A 15,742-nucleotide genomic window follows, 5' to 3' on the forward strand; every position below is an offset into this window, starting at 1 on the left:
AAGGTCCTCAGTCAAAGGAAGCTTTTATCTCAGTAAGAATACCAATGAGTCAGACCTGTCTTTTGTGTGGGTCTACATGAACCATTTCTTCCAAGGCCGAGTGGTAAAGAAGGTTCAGGCACATGGGAGGAATCCCAATGAACCCGTTAGAATTCTATTTAGACTTCTTGTTTTGCAATAGTTGGTGTTGGAACCATCCAGTGATGGTAAAATCATCATTGAATATATTGCTGAAGGACCTTTCTTCATGGTCACAAGTGCTACCAGCACTTGCACAAACAAGCATTTAACACTTAAAGAATCATGACAAGCCACCAAGCCAACCTGAAAAGTTATGACCTTTCAAGCCACATCTTAGAGTTTTTTCCCACTCAACACATTCATGAAAAGTTCAAGACAGCAGCGGGACTGATCACTGAATTAGTTTATTCTCATTAGGACCTTTTCAAAGACAGTCTATAGGTTTAATACGCTAAAATCTGAAAACTCAAGAAACATTTCTACTTTTGAAGATAAAAAGTTAGATAAACCCTCAACTTACATCTAAGTATGGTCCCTAGTGGGTCAACCTCAAGAGAGACATTGTCAACCTTTTTCTACTTTCTTGTGCATTTCTCATTTATCAACACTTTACTGTGATGATATGTGTTCCCAATATCCAGTTTTTTACATTTTTGTTTTAGGGGGGTATTTTATTTCTGGCTTTGTAAGTAACTTAGTGTATACCTTTTTATGTTCTTCACTTGTTAATGTTGTTTGTCTAGCTGTTCCAGTACAGCCATACATTTACTCTGAGGTTACATTGCTACTTGTAACAAGCTACAAAGGGCGAGCCAGGGATTCCACTGATACCAGGAGACCCAGCCACACTCTGATTCCTACACACGTCGGCTTGGAACGTGTGCATTCAGATATGTGTGGATAAGACTTTATATATTAGGGTGAAGATGACATCCACACGTTCCACCAATGATTATTTCCAAAGTTAAGTATACAGTTTCTCAGTTCTCTCGCTCAACAGGGAGAATTCTCATCAAATCGGGCCAGTTTGACCAAACAAGATACACTCTTTCCCATCACTAGAAGGTTCTCCCTCCACCTGGCACCCTCAGACACCAATGGACACCACTTCCTATCCAGGGACACTTGTTCAACACAGGACAGTCAACCCCAACTGGGTTGACGTAAAGTCCTCAAGGTCTAACTCCATCCTATATAGGGCTTGACTCCATCTTGATTCATGGAGGCTGCCATCTTCCCTTTCAAACAATGGAAGACACTATTTGTTCTGACTTATGCAGAATCATTCTCATGTCTGCTAGATGCAGATGTTGCCAGAACTTATCGTTCCATGAGCTGGGAAAACATTAAGCCCTTTGATTAATGACAGATGCCACCAACAATGCAACATTTTTTCTGGGTCAAATGTCTACTTTCCTCTATGTCAAGGCTGATTCAGAACTCATACAGACACATAACCAAAATAGTGTAGTCTGAATTGAGGTCCTTTTACCTTATATGTTTATAAGGAAATGGTTAGGACGCGCACCTTAATGCACATAATCTATGTCAGACATTCTTAAACTTATGTCATTAATTCCAATTTTTGATAAGTATTAGTATATAAACATGACCTCTTGTCAGGAGAGGTTCTTCACCCAGAGTATCGTCCAAGATCCTGCCAGAGTCAGTCTCACCTACTGCCGACACTCTTTGCACTTTACAGATGCTACAGCTCGCCGGAAACTGATAATGCTGAGTCCTGGAGGAAGACTGACTGACTTCTAGTACAGTGTGTGTTTGCCCTTCCCGATACCACTATCTTCACACCTCTGCTGATAAAGACAGCCTTTGCGGTCAACAAAGTATGAAGTACGTCTCTTCTCCCGAAGAAACTCTAGACTGCAAGTTTCTCTGCTCTTTATGCCCTATTGGTATTGCGCATGGGAGTCGATGTTCTAGTGTTAGGCTCCAGATTACATTTTAAGATATTTTGACAATGTTAGAAATATTTTATTCTTGTTATTTACAATGTGCCTTTTTGCTCTTTATATAAAATTCGGTGTAGTTGTTTTAGATATACTGAGATACAGATTGTTCCTGTAGTGATAAATACTTTTAAAGTGTTTATTCTTTTCCACGATGCCCCAATCCATTTATGGGATTGTTAGTAACCCAAAAGCAGTACTTCTATTACACATTGAATAGTGTTTTGTGGGGCTATAATAACCTGTCTTTCACATTCATTGCTGGAGCACTGAACCGAGTTCATCCGTGCCACCAGTGGTGGGAAAGCACAGAGTTATACCAAAGTCATCATTTGTCCGACAGGGTGAAGTTGTGTTGGTTCTTTTCAGTTAGCAAACAGAGTTCCAACATGAACTACATGTTTTACACCTTCTACCTAATGGTGGATGTCTTGCTAAGCAATGGTGGATGTCTGCGCTAAGCAAGGGGGGATGTTTGCGCTACGCAAGGGTGGATGTCTGCGCTACGCATGGGTGGATGTCTGCGCTACGCAAGGGTGGATGTCTGCGCTACGCATGGGTGGATATCTGCGCTACGCAAGGGTGGATGTCTGCGCTACGCATGGGTGGATGTCTGCGCTACGCAAGGGTGGATGTCTGCGCTAAGCAAGGGGGGATGTTTGCGCTACGCAAGGGTGGATGTCTGCGCTACGCATGGGTGGATGTCTGCGCTACGCAAGGGTGGATGTCTGCGCTACGCATGGGTGGATATCTGCGCTACGCAAGGGTGGATGTCTGCGCTACGCATGGGTGGATGTCTGCGCTACGCAAGGGTGGATGTCTGCGCTACGCAAGGGTGGATGTCTGCGCTACGCATGGGTGGATATCTGCGCTACGCAAGGGTGGATGTCTGCGCTACGCATGGGTGGATGTCTGCGCTACGCAAGGGTGGATGTCTGCGCTACGCAAGGGTGGATGTCTGCGCTACGCATGGGTGGATGTCTGCGCTGCGCATGGGTGGATGTCTGCGCTACGCAAGGGTGGATGTCTGCGCTACGCAAGGGTGGATGTGTGTGCTACGCATGGGTGGATGTCTGCGCTACGCAAGGGTGGATGTCTGCGCTACGCATGGGGGGATTTCTGCGCTACGCAAGGGTGGATGTCTGCACTACGCAAGGGTGGATGTCTGCGCTACGCAAAGGTGGATGTCTTCACTATGCCACAGTGGATGTCTGAGCTGTGCACAAGGGGATGTCTGTGCTATGCATGGGTGGATGTCTGTGCTATGCAAGGGTGGATGTCTGCATTACGCAAGTATGGATGTCTGCGCTACGCAAGTATGGATGTCTCCATGCTAATTAAGATGATTTTGATGAGTTAAATTGGACGAGCCCCATCCTCACCCTTTGTTTGCAGGAATCCATCATCTTGTGTCCCTTACCTTCGCATCATGAGTTGTGTGGTGAACATTGCCAGTGCTGTGCATGTGGCACACGTGATCGCATTCACACTTCCTGCAAGGTTGGGGTATAGAAATTATTTGCAGCAGGTGCAGTGTGCACCAGTGATGCAAGGCAGTGGTGCTGGAACCAATCCTGCCACGAGATAAAGCCGCATGGTGAGTGCACATGTTAGAAGAACAGGTAATTAGACGCGGTGCGCTAGGCCAATAAGAGAGATTGACACAGGATGATGCTTGTGCCATAAAATGTACCCTCACCTCTTCTAATAACACCTGCACAGGGGCCATTCCCAGACCAAGTCAGTGCGTTGTTTGGGCTTCATTGCTGTCAGTTATTGCCCGCCAAATAAAGGTATTCGTGGATTAAATCAGGTTTAATTGCCATCCGCTCAACACCCCAACACCACAGTTTATTTTTATTCTTACCTGTTTCTCTAATGAGGGTTTCATATCTGTGCTCAGCTGCAAAAAAGAGACACACATTAGCCTACAATCCATTCTTTGTGAGTGACGGAGACATCAAAAAGAAAGAAGACATCTTGGCTGTTTAAGTTGGGGGGGCGAAGAAGAAGGAAGATCTTTCATTCCTTCGCTTTGCGCGGTTTCCAAAGATTGCGTAGTCCCCTCGCTTTGGCAAACTGTGCAAGATTGTCAGTGAAGATTTGTGCACCCCAAATAATCATTACAAGAGGATTTTATCAAACATTTGTACGCAAGAGAACTCTCCAAGACTGGCTCTGCGAAAGGCTTTCGGCTGCTGGATTACTCATGGTGGAAGAGGTGTCCCCCCACTGCATATTGTCAACTTTACATAGTTTGGGCATTTCAGAAATATCGCAAAGTGTTAAAACACAAACATACACATGTGCCAGTAAACTCTGGGTAACTTCAGACATCCCCATTACTGAGAAGGGAATAATCTAAAAAGTTATATTTAAAAGGGCAGGCCTCCACTACCTATCTGGGTCACAGCCATACACGGGCATTGATATCATTACCCAGGGAGTACCTTTTTATGGAATCACTGTCTCTACATTCATCCATAATTTCCTACTCGATTGATCATAGCCATGACACATCTGTGTTAATTTAGAATGTTTTATTCACATTCAGTGTAGCGTTGAAGCCGGACCAGAACAGGGGCATGAAAAACCCACTTTATATTGTTGCCCCGTGGAGGGCCAGCCAGAGTCCTTTAGAGTTTGACAAGTTCATCGGAAGTGGAAGACTTCACTCCTCAGTGTGATTGCTGTATCATTGGTAACCAAACTAAATATGGCAGTTCATGTCGAGGTCCTAGGTGAGTGTCGCTGTGTGTATCGGGGGACAGTGGAAGGTGTTATTCCAGGGCATGATGCAGAGGACAGAACCAAGCTGCAACAGGCCATATGGCGGAGATGAATGCTACCACTTCATTCCTACCACAAAGCCAGATTCATCATCATCTTTGTCCTCTGATGTGTCAGGTGCCTCACATTTGGGTGGGCGTGTTTGGTCTGTATCACTGTGTGGCAGTGACATATCAGGAGCCGGAGTTGGAATGCCAGTCGCACTGTGTGGCACTGACACTTCAGGAGGTGGAGATGTGGATGGAGTAGAAGCAACAGCATTCATTCGTGGAAGGCCTTGTGGCGGCAGTGCCAGAACGAGGATCTGCAGGGCATGGTAGATCACAGCTACTTCTTGCTGGTGTGCAGCCGTGGCAAACATTCTTTCCGCCTTCATCCGCTCCAAGTTCTCCATCATTCTCCTTACGTGTCCCAACTCCCGGCTGACATCACTGAAGCCACTCTGACTAGACAGTTGTTCTTGGCTCAGAGTCATGACTCCAGCGATGTTAGCCATGGATTAATGGAGAGCATGGAGAGGACAGTGAGTGTCCATTAGGGACTGTAAGTGGTCCCTGATGGGACTTAGAAACCCATGTATGGCATCTAGTTTGACTGCCATGAGGTCGAACCCCGCCCACAGCTGATCAGCCATCTTCTCCTGGCACCCTAATACACGGCGTTGGAATGCCATGTGTTGTTTGTGGGGGTTCTGTGAGACAGCCATGGTGGTGGGTGCTTCATGCGGTGTGGTCTGTGCAGGGGTTGGGGCCTCCTCGATGCAGCTGGGCTGCCCTGCTACTGGAGGTGGGGTGCCGAAGCAGTCAATGGGCTGTTGGAGGGCATCAGTGTTGATGTTGGGGAGGTCCTCTTCGTCGTCAGTGCTGAGTCATTGGGTCTGCTCTGCAGGGGGTGTTGACTGTCCCTCTGCAATGTGCATGTGAGATGCAGATTGACATTGTGTTCACATGTATGTTCACACATTGTTGAAGTTTATTTATAGACTGCATGACAATGTACATTGCTACTGTTTGTGAGGAGATGCCTATTTGATGTGGGACTGGTGACATTTCTACTCCATCAGGGATGTAATGTTGTACTTGTACATTATCATCTCACAGTTTTGAGCTGTGCCAAATGCAAATAGCCATTTTCTACACATAAGCGGCAGCAGTTGTGTCCTCTTTTCTGTTGTGAAAGTGTTGCAGTTCTACCACATTGTTGTCAATGTGAGGTGGTCTGATTCTTATGTGTGTGTGCTGCATTGTGGGTGAGTTGCCCCTTCTGCTCTGATTTGGCTGTCCCTTATTCCTTTCAGACAGTGTGCCTTTCACTTCTGTGCTAATACAGTGCTGAGATGTTGCAGACTTGGGTAACTTGGGCTCTTTGTCGGAGTTGTGACTCTTGGGCATGGTTTGTCCGCAGATGTGCTATAATTAATTGTGCATGTGTGCCATTGTGCCCTTCTCCCCCGTCACCTCAGTCCCTGGTCGTTACTCACCCTGATGCTGTTGGCCCAGGTCATGTTGTGCAGTGTCCGGTCCCCCAGCTCCTGCCACCGTCTCTCCAATGATGACTCGGGACACCATTTCCTCCATCTCATCCGGCTCCTGGTGTTTCGCTGGACTCCCACCTCGTGTTTGCATTGCTGCTTTCAGGTTGGCTACGAGTTTCAGCTTGGGTTTGCGCTTCACATCAGTCCAGCACTTCTTGCAGTTGTCCACTTCTCTTCTCTTCAATCCGACTGCATTCACCTTGTCCACGATGGACTGCCATATTGTATTTTGAGTTGCCAATGACACTGTGGCGGTGATGAACAGTTGGTGGTGGTGTTCTATCACCTCTGTAATGTGGATCTTGTTTTCCTGCTGACTGAAAGGCGGGTTCCTCCTCTTCTTCTTCTCCTTGTCCTTCCCTGACCCCGAGGTCCCAGGCAGGGATGTATGACGTTACGACGCATACTTTAACAACGCATACCATTACAACGCAATTTTTACAACGCAGGATCCTTTACAACGAATGCCTTTACAACGCATGACATTACATCGCAGATGCTATTACAACACATGCCATTACAACGTAAGTATAGGTAAGCATATAATTTTAAATAAAAATGTAATTAATACATATTTGATTAATTTAATTAAAACAATTTTTAATGTATTTGTAAATATATATATATATATTTTTTTTTTAAAAATAGTGTAGGTGTTTAAAAATAATATTCTAACTCCAGGGGGGAGTAATAGTAGTGTAAGTCCTGGATAGTGTAGGGTTAAAAATTACTATTCTAACTCCAGGGGGGTGTAATAGTAGGGTAAGTGCTGGATAGTGTAGGGGTAAAAATTACTATTCTAACTCCAGGGGGGTGTAATAGTAGGGTAAGTGCTGGATAGTGTAGGGGTAAACATTACTTATATTTTTTTATTTTTCGAACTTTTTTTAATTAATATTAAAATTACTTAAATTAATTTATTTAATTTATTTAAAGTACTTTGTTGATTAATAATTATTTTTATTTTTAATATTTATTAAATTATTAATATTTATTTAATTAAATAATTTTTTTAATTAAATAAATGTTTCAATAAAATGATATACTTACCTATACTTACGTTGTAATGGCATGCGTTGTAATAGCATCTGCGATGTAATGTCATGCCAAGATGCCCACGGGCATACGTATGCGCTTTATAAGTTTCAATAATAAATAATTAAATAAATAAATGCGTTGTAAAGGCATTCGTTGTAAAGGATCCTGCGTTGCAGTAGTTGCGTTGTAAAAGTAGATCGTTGTAATAGTTGCGTTGTAACGGTTGTTTCCCCCCAGGCAGGTCCTACGTGGGGCTTGTGGGGTTCTGGTTGTCCTCTGTACTTGCTCCAGCTACCTCCATGGTGCTTGGCTGTCGTTTGTGTTTTCTTTGTGTTTTTTTATTCTGCTTTTATAGTGATTTTTCCCGCCTGACTTGTGTAACTTATAGGCCTGGCGCTGCTTTTCGCAGATTTTTTTATCGCAGTTGGGCCCCTCGCCACTTTTTCCACGTTCGGCTTTTGATTTTTATCGCCGTCCCAGTACTTTTATCACAGACTTTTGAAACGTTATTGGGAAACAATAGCATGTTATCACCGTGTTGAGAATAGGACGCTAACACAGTTATTTTCCCTTGATAGACTGCGATATGAAAAATTGCGTTAAATGATTTTGGCGATGATTATCGCACGTTCTTGAGAATATCCCCCAGAGAGCTCTACAGGACTGAGTCACGTGCAATGATGGTGCCTGAGAGGGGAGGTGGATTGCATGCTTGGTGCAGTGCTAGAGGTAGACCACATAAGCCCATATATAGATAGTGTGGTCTAATCAAACCCTGTATCATTTTTGATTGGTACAGCTGCGACCTGAGGAAAATGTTGGCTTTAGTGATGATTTTAATTTTGAATAAACCTATAAGGTTTAAGTTGGAGCTCTGCTTTGAGTAAGTTCACTTGAAGAACTTGAACTCAGTCTTGTGATGACAGAGATAGTCCCGGTCCTACTCATGGACTGTTTTGATTATTTTAATTAGAGCGCCTGCAATGGTTTCTAGTGTTATTTTCACCCATTGACATGCATCAGTGCCATAAACGCTTATAAACACATTATCATTTCTATTACAAATAACTGCAAATCTGCAGCTGTTTCTTAGGACACCTTGTCCCAGTTTTTTATTTTCCTGATTGTCATTCTGTACAGTTACTGGCCTGGCAGTTATCACTGACCGCACTAAGATCACTCAAAAGAGGACCTTTGAGTTTTTTTTAGTAAATACAGAGAAAGCAAGGATTTGCTGCTTGTATGTATCTGTATAAATAAGTAAGAACAATACATTGGGAGTCTTTATTAATATGTAATAAAGGTTTTGTTGCCTTCTCCTCTTCTCAGGACAGTGTGTCTGGGTTTGAGGATGGACTCTGGGCACCAGGTGTGGGCACCATTGACTTTTTGTTCCTATCAGTCTTCGAGTCTCACTCATACTCAAGAGTGAAGGAGTAAGAGGAGGTCTGCATCCTTTGCCTTCTCCACCAAGCTCGGTACATCCTTAGTGGGGTCATCCCCTAGAGAAAGGCAACACCTACCCGCAGACCTTGTACCATCTTAGTCACGCTTCTGGGCTCTCACAGGAGAGTGTATATAAATTGTTTTTTTGCGCCGTCAGTCACTCTTTTGTTGTTGAGATATACTCTCACAGGAGAGCCCATGCAACACTCCAGTGCCAAAGAACTGAAACTGGAACTGAAACTGGATATGCAGGCACAAAAGGTGCAGACTGCGCCCCCATCTGGCATTAAACCTTCTCCCTGTACACTGAAGTGTCGCACAAACTGTACAGTGGGCCATGAGAGGATGTTTCAGCTCACATCTCCAGAGACAATTCATCTGGAGTGGTGCTTAGTCTCTAGAAGGCAGGAGGAGGCCTGTGTTCCTTTAATGTATCTAGCAATCAACAAATTCCCATTGTAGTCAGTCTCCTTAAAGGAACCTGCTCTGGACGGTACCAGCCCTCCAGAGAATGATTCTCAGAGGACATACACTTCATCAATAGAACCCTGTGATGACATCACTTCCCCCAATGGCGTAGCGAGGGGGGGGGTGGGTGGGGCGGACTACCCCACGTGGCACTATTTTGCGGGCAACAGCCGCGCGGCACTGGTGGCCCGCTGCGGCGGCCTATATAATTTATTTGGGGACACTGTCTGACACTTTGTCAGTCAGTGTCCCCAGCCCCCAAATAAATTATAAGGCCGCCGCCACAGCCCACCAGTGCCACGTCCGCGCGGCACCGATTGAAATGCAAGCAAGCTCACCTGCTTGCAACTGGTGCCTGCATCGCATGCACGCTGCACGTACCACCACCTAGCATAGTGTGGTGGTGTGGTGCGTGCGCGAGTCGCGACAGGGTCACCGAGGTCATGCAGTCTCTCCTGGGCAATGCCAACCTCCCACGCACACGCCGCACAGACACGGTCTAAAGTGGGGACGAGTCACAGGTCCCGCAGTCATGCTGAGCTCAGCTGCCGCCCGCGGTGCGCATGAGTGGGCGGCATTTCATCAAAGATTTGTGCTGCACTTTTAGGCAGCGCTGTAATTCTGAACTGAGCTATTCGACCCTGTCCCGGTGGGGATCTTGAGGAATGGATTGATTCCCACCACCGACGCATCGCACAAGATCCGGTACAGGCGGGCCCAGGCAACGCCGGCCGCTGCTAAATTAAGTTGGTCAACAGCCTGCTAAGTGCTGGGCAAGGCCGCTGAGAACGGCTCAAATCAGCATGATGAGATTCCGCCTGGCGACTCGACCCATGACCTCAGGCCTACCTGTGGCTTACTCGAGTGAGGCAGACCTTCTGAGTCTCTGGCGAACCTGTGCAGAACTATAGGAGCTGTCTAAGGTTCTCACGTCGGGACACCTGCGCGCGGGATATGATGCACAGCTGCCACAAAAAGTCATTCATCTTCAGGAGTCAGTACGAGTCCCTGTATGTGTTAGAGCAAACACTTCTGTGCAGTGCCATATGTATTTTTTAAACTACTTTTATAGCCTGCTGCATAACACGCACTGGTACAAGTACCTTTAGATAGCGCATGCTTTTTAATGCTCACTCTCTCAAAAAGTATATATTCGAAGTAAAAGTGCCTACAGCCGAGTTGTGACCCTAGGCTAGGCTATGTGTACTTTATTCAAACTTTTCTCCTGAGGCTTGCATGCACCCCCATGCTTAATTGTGTCACAATGTTAATTGCTTAGATTAGCAATGCAACGTAGCTTCAGCCTCTGGTTGTTAATAAATAACATGCGGCACCGCACACCCTGCTGTTATCAGCGAATTAATTTTTTTAACAGCTCAGCGTGTCTGCTTGAGATAAATTACAGTCTGCAGAGGGGTTGTGACCTCTAAGCTACGCGTGTACCCTTCAATTTCCAGTGCTTTGCAGCCATTTTAAACTCTTCTTACAGTTTCTCGTTGCTCAAATGGGTGTAGTTTCTGATATTTATTTTTCCTGTGTTTTTATTGCTTGATTTTCCTTGCGAAAAAAGTGTCACTCATAGTTGTTGAAATGTCACTCATAATTACGCTGACATTATAAAAATGTCACACTTGGCAATCTGAAGCCCTGGCAGCTATGCTTCCTTTATGTCCGGCCTGCTGTTGTTAGCTGTACTTACGGTACCAGCAACGGGGGCCTCCACATGCACAAACCATGAGCTGAACATTGCAGGCATTGCCCTGCAACTGCAGAACCATAGACATGGCTGCCCTTTGTACAGTGGGGTGTCGGAGAACGTTCCATAAAGTATAGAACCCATCGAATGCTGGTGATTGTAAGTGAGACTGTGCCAGCCTTGCATGTCAGCGCACGATCACCTACCTGCAGCCAGTGCCAGTCATAAAGTTCCCCAGGGCATGGCTGCAGGTTTGAGGCTGCCGGAGTGCTGTGACCATTAACCCCTTGCGTGCGGCGGGAATTCCCCGCCCATGCTGACTCCGCCTTGCGCGGGCGGAGTCATGACGGAACGGTTCCGTCATCAGCACAGCTCACCCGTAGCTGATGACGGACCCGCTCCGTCATCAGCATGCTAGGGGTTAAGGGTGTGCTGCCAGAGCCTGCTGCCCAAAATGCCCGGGGGTGCATGCTGCTGTCTGCCGCCGCTGTTTTACATTCACCCTCTGCTTTTCCAAATTACAGGCAGGCTTTGCAACCATAAAACATTTAACTGAGACCCAAAGTTCATTAGAAAGGTTGGGAATAGTAAATTTGCTAACGCGGTAAGCCAGCATGGAGCCAAGTGCATATGTTTATCTGTATGTACATTCTCTCTTTCGTGAACTTCTAGTTTAAGTTTAACAAGTTCAGCAGAGTCTCAGTAAATTCTTTTTTGACCAAATGCCCAACTCTAACTTTGAAACACCTTTTGTCAGTAAACAAAGCACTCTACTTAAGGATATCTGCTCCTTATTTCTTCTCAGGAATATTGTTCTACAGCTCGCTATTAGGAGCCTTTTTCTAGAAGGGAACATCATAATGCATACTCTCACAGTCCCTTTGTAAGGTTTTTACATATCAGGATTGTTACCGTACCAAAACTGAGCAATAGACCATCTTGTTTTATTGCTTTACCAATGCCTGTTCACTGCCGATATTGACTTTGCCACTGATTGCAGCAATGTGGCAAAGCCAATAGCAGCAGGTGGTAATCTTGGAATGTTATTTAGTATAACTTCCAAGATGGCTGTCTCTTCACATCTTTATGCAACATGGTGGCCATCTTGAAACAGTATAACAATAAGTACACAACATAACAAGCTTACACTATTCCGAGATGCCCGTCCTCCATTATTGGCTAAGGAAAAGCCATCAGTTGCAGCAGTGAGCGACGGATCAGCAGGCAGGTGAGCTGGGTGGGCCGAGGAATAAGGAGGTGGTGGAGGAGGGACAGACAGACATCTAAGTGGTAGCATTGCTCTGTGTTGGAAGAATGAGAGGTAAGGCAAAAAGAGGGGAGAAAAGAGCGATAAGGAGGAAGTGTATGGAGTATATATGAACTATAGTTCACCCTCTGCCAATCAGGAGCTCCAGCTGTCCTTTACTTAGGCAGCTCATCACTGTGCAGCAGCAGCGAGCAGCTACTGGCAGAGGCTGCAGGGCCGGGCAGGGTAAGTGCAGGAGGACTTCCAACTCTTCTGACTCATCTATGTACTATATGCAGTGCTTACTGTATGCAGGTGGTTGGTATAGTGGGAATTCATTTTTGGGGGCCTGAACATGAGTAAAATATCTGATTACCACATTATCAGGACAATACCTGCCTTAATAATGTCCAGAGGGCTTGTGACACATTTATATGGGAGGGGCACTAGAATTTACTTGAGTCAGAGAAGGTAATAACCAAGAGAAAAAGGATTGGGAACACCCAGTGGTGCTGGAACAATTTTCAGAGTGGCGTTGCTGTTATCAATGCTTCATCACTGAACTCACAATGTTGCACATATATCATTAAAGCATGGTGTGTTCGCGCACTGTCATTTATAGACCGAAATATCTCCATTGAAGGGGACACTTAACTTGCAAAGACATACAGTTTTACAGATAAAACTATTATAGCGCACAAATGATGTGTGGAAATCGGGTGTCAATCAATCAAACAAATAAGATATGCATAGCGCTACTTATCACCTGTGAGGGTATCTAGGCACTGGGGCCAGTGCTGCTGCTGAGGGATGTTAATCAAATAAGCATGTGTTTAGGGCCTTCCTAAAATCCTGCAGGGTGGCAGTCTGTGTGTTCTCCTTTGTACTGCCGGTCACCGGTGTATTCAACTGTGTAGCCTTGGACCGTGTCATGTATGTGCATGTAACTTGCATGATTGAGGTAACCATTAAGGGCGATACTACGTGTCTCTTGGTCCTTTTCCCCAGCACTCCTCCCACCATCCAGGGGCGGCAATCTGAGGGATAGCTCCAGGCGCCACAAGCTCTAGCTACGCCTCTGCCTCGTAAGCCATATATTGGCATCCACCCCTACACAGAGGTACACTCAACACAGAGGAAAGAGCGCCAACTCACCTGCTCTCGTGTCCACGTTCACATAGTAGGGTTGGGCTGTAAAAGAAGGCGTAGTGTTAGACTCTCAAGATGCAACCATGGAATCCAGTGATTAATACCGCAGCTCCGCAGCTTACCACAAGGCCTGCAGCCCATGCATCAACATGTTTACAACACATACATGCACCAACTGTATTGCTATTTATTGCCTCTGAAGACCACACTCATTAGCTCTGAGAACGACATTGGCTTGATACTCGAAGGTCAGTTTTAAAGCCTCACAGATTAGCTTGCAAGACCTCTGTAGCCTGAGAGATAGCTCTGCTGTATGAGGCCTGTGCTTTATGCCTGTAAAGATTATTCCACCTGAGGGACATGTCTGCTGTCTGAGCCTGAACCTCCAAGATCCCTGTAATCTTAGGTTTATTTGTTCTCTCTGGGGGTCTGCAGTATCCGTGCAGGATGTGTGAAAGGGCTGCTGTCTAGTACCTCAGCATGTTGGATTTATTATCTTAAAGGATGACTCATGCTTGAGTTCCTAGTGGGATAGCTCTGCTGTCCTAGTATGAGCCTTTATGTTCTGTGTGACCTGAGGGAATATTCTGACACCTGAGGCTTGAACCAGTAAGCGTTGTGTAACCATGGGGATAGCTCTACAGTCTGAGGCTTGAACCAGTAAACCCTGTGTAACCCTAGGGATAGCCCTCCTATCCTGGAATGAGCCTCCATGATCTATGTGACCTGAGGGATTATTTTGACACCTGAAGCATGAACCAGCAAACCCTGTGTAACCCTCGGGATGGTGGTCAGTCAAACTATTGATTTTTAAATATCGACCACCAGAAGCTGGCATCTGTCCCGTTCCTGCACAAAAAGTCAGGAATTTTGGTTTCCTCATTAACAAAGACTTAACATTCACCTCTCAAGTCAATCAGTTCACCTCCGCTTGTTTCTTTATGATTAAGGTCCTTCGAAAAATACTACCTTATATACCTTTCTCATTTAGGAAGGCAGTAGTTGGAGCTTTGGTTCTATAACGTATTGATTATTGCAATGCTATGTACTTGGGAATTGGAGAATGATAGTTCTCCAAGCTCCAGTCATAACAGAATGCTGCAGTGAGAGTGCTGTTGGATCTCCCGAAACATCACCCGACGTCCAATGGCAGGAGGCAACTACATTGGCTTCCTATTCGACGAAGGGTGCAGTTCAAGACCTTATGCCTAGTATATAAAGCAGTAAATGGAGGAGGTGCAGTGGATATGACATCTGTTTTTCCCTGCTATGTACCTTTTCGCTTATTAAAATCTGGCATCCTGTCCCTGATCTACATGCCAAGGATAAAGAGAGCCCGATGGGGTGGCAAGGCGTTTTCTTTTCAGGCGGCAAAGCTCTGGAATTCTCTGCCTACCAAGATTTGACTAGAAACAAATAAGATCTTGTTTCGAAAGGCCTTAAAAACCTATTTACTAAACCCTAGACTGGAATGCGCATTCAATTTCTCACACAGCGCCAAGACGCCTCGGCAATAGTGCGCTTAATAAATAATTCAGTCAGTCATTAATATCGAGTTTTTAATATCTTAGGGACAGAATATCAAAGTCAAGAATATCGTTGACCAGAATATCGACCCCAAGGTAAGTAATATCGTTTTTTTTAATATCGAAGTAAGTAATACAAAGTAAGTAATATCGTAAGCAAAAATATTGAGAAAAAAAATCGTTTTATGTATTTTATGTATGTTATACTTTTTTTAAATGTATTTTCATAAATTCTAAAATAAATGTTTTATTTTTTTTATTTTTATATTTTTATTGAGATATAGGTCATAAGCACATATCAAACACAAAACTTCTCATCTTGCAGTTGTGGGGTTGCAAGAACAGTGTACAATACGATACATTGTAAAATTGAAGCAAAACAAGAATCGAATCAGAACTTAAATGCAGGGGAATTCTGCTAATTCACACATTGTAACATTATATAAGCAAAAATACAGCATAGTAGTAATAGGAAAGAAAGAATATGAATCACGGTGCAGTGAAAATCTGAAATGATCAGAAATAATCAGTCTTCTTCATCCATATATGTTCTAACCGGGCCCCAGATTAGTTTCCCCAATGCTCTTTTCCGCCTTCCTTTCAGTGCATACAAATTATATTCAATATTATAGATAAAAAGAAACCGGGTCCGCCATACTGCGAATGAAGGGGGGTCGCTTTGTAACCAGCACGAAGCTATGCATAGCCTTAGAACCGCTGTAGCTACAAATATCAAATAGCCATTATTATCAATAGGCACGTCTTGTGCACAACCCATATCTATACCCAATAATATCTGCGTACGTGTGAGCTGGAAGGGGGTGCCCAGAATCTCAGATAGGAACTTATTTACATGCATAA

General features: G+C 44.8%; 1 protein-coding gene across 16 annotated transcripts in view; it reads right to left on the reverse strand.

Moving 5' to 3' along the window:
• Positions 1-15,742, reverse strand: part of LOC147706588 (cell adhesion molecule CEACAM5-like) — a 274,782-nt gene that overhangs the window by 13,096 nt on the left and 245,944 nt on the right. For all 16 annotated transcript variants that reach the window (XR_015297670.1, XR_015297672.1, XR_015297673.1 and 13 more), the window contains 2 exons: positions 13,362-13,397; positions 3,856-3,891 (listed from right to left, as the gene is read on the reverse strand). Coding sequence is in view for 7 of the 16 variants with exons in the window: in XM_086933068.1 (XP_086789194.1) it covers positions 3,856-3,891; positions 13,362-13,397 (72 nt within the window). In the remaining 9 variants the exon portion in view is untranslated. The remainder of the gene's footprint in view (positions 1-3,855; positions 3,892-13,361; positions 13,398-15,742) is intronic.

Source organism: Lissotriton vulgaris, chromosome 7 (assembly GCF_964263255.1).
Source record: "Lissotriton vulgaris chromosome 7, aLisVul1.2, whole genome shotgun sequence".
Classification (NCBI taxonomy): Eukaryota; Metazoa; Chordata; class Amphibia; order Caudata; family Salamandridae; genus Lissotriton; species Lissotriton vulgaris.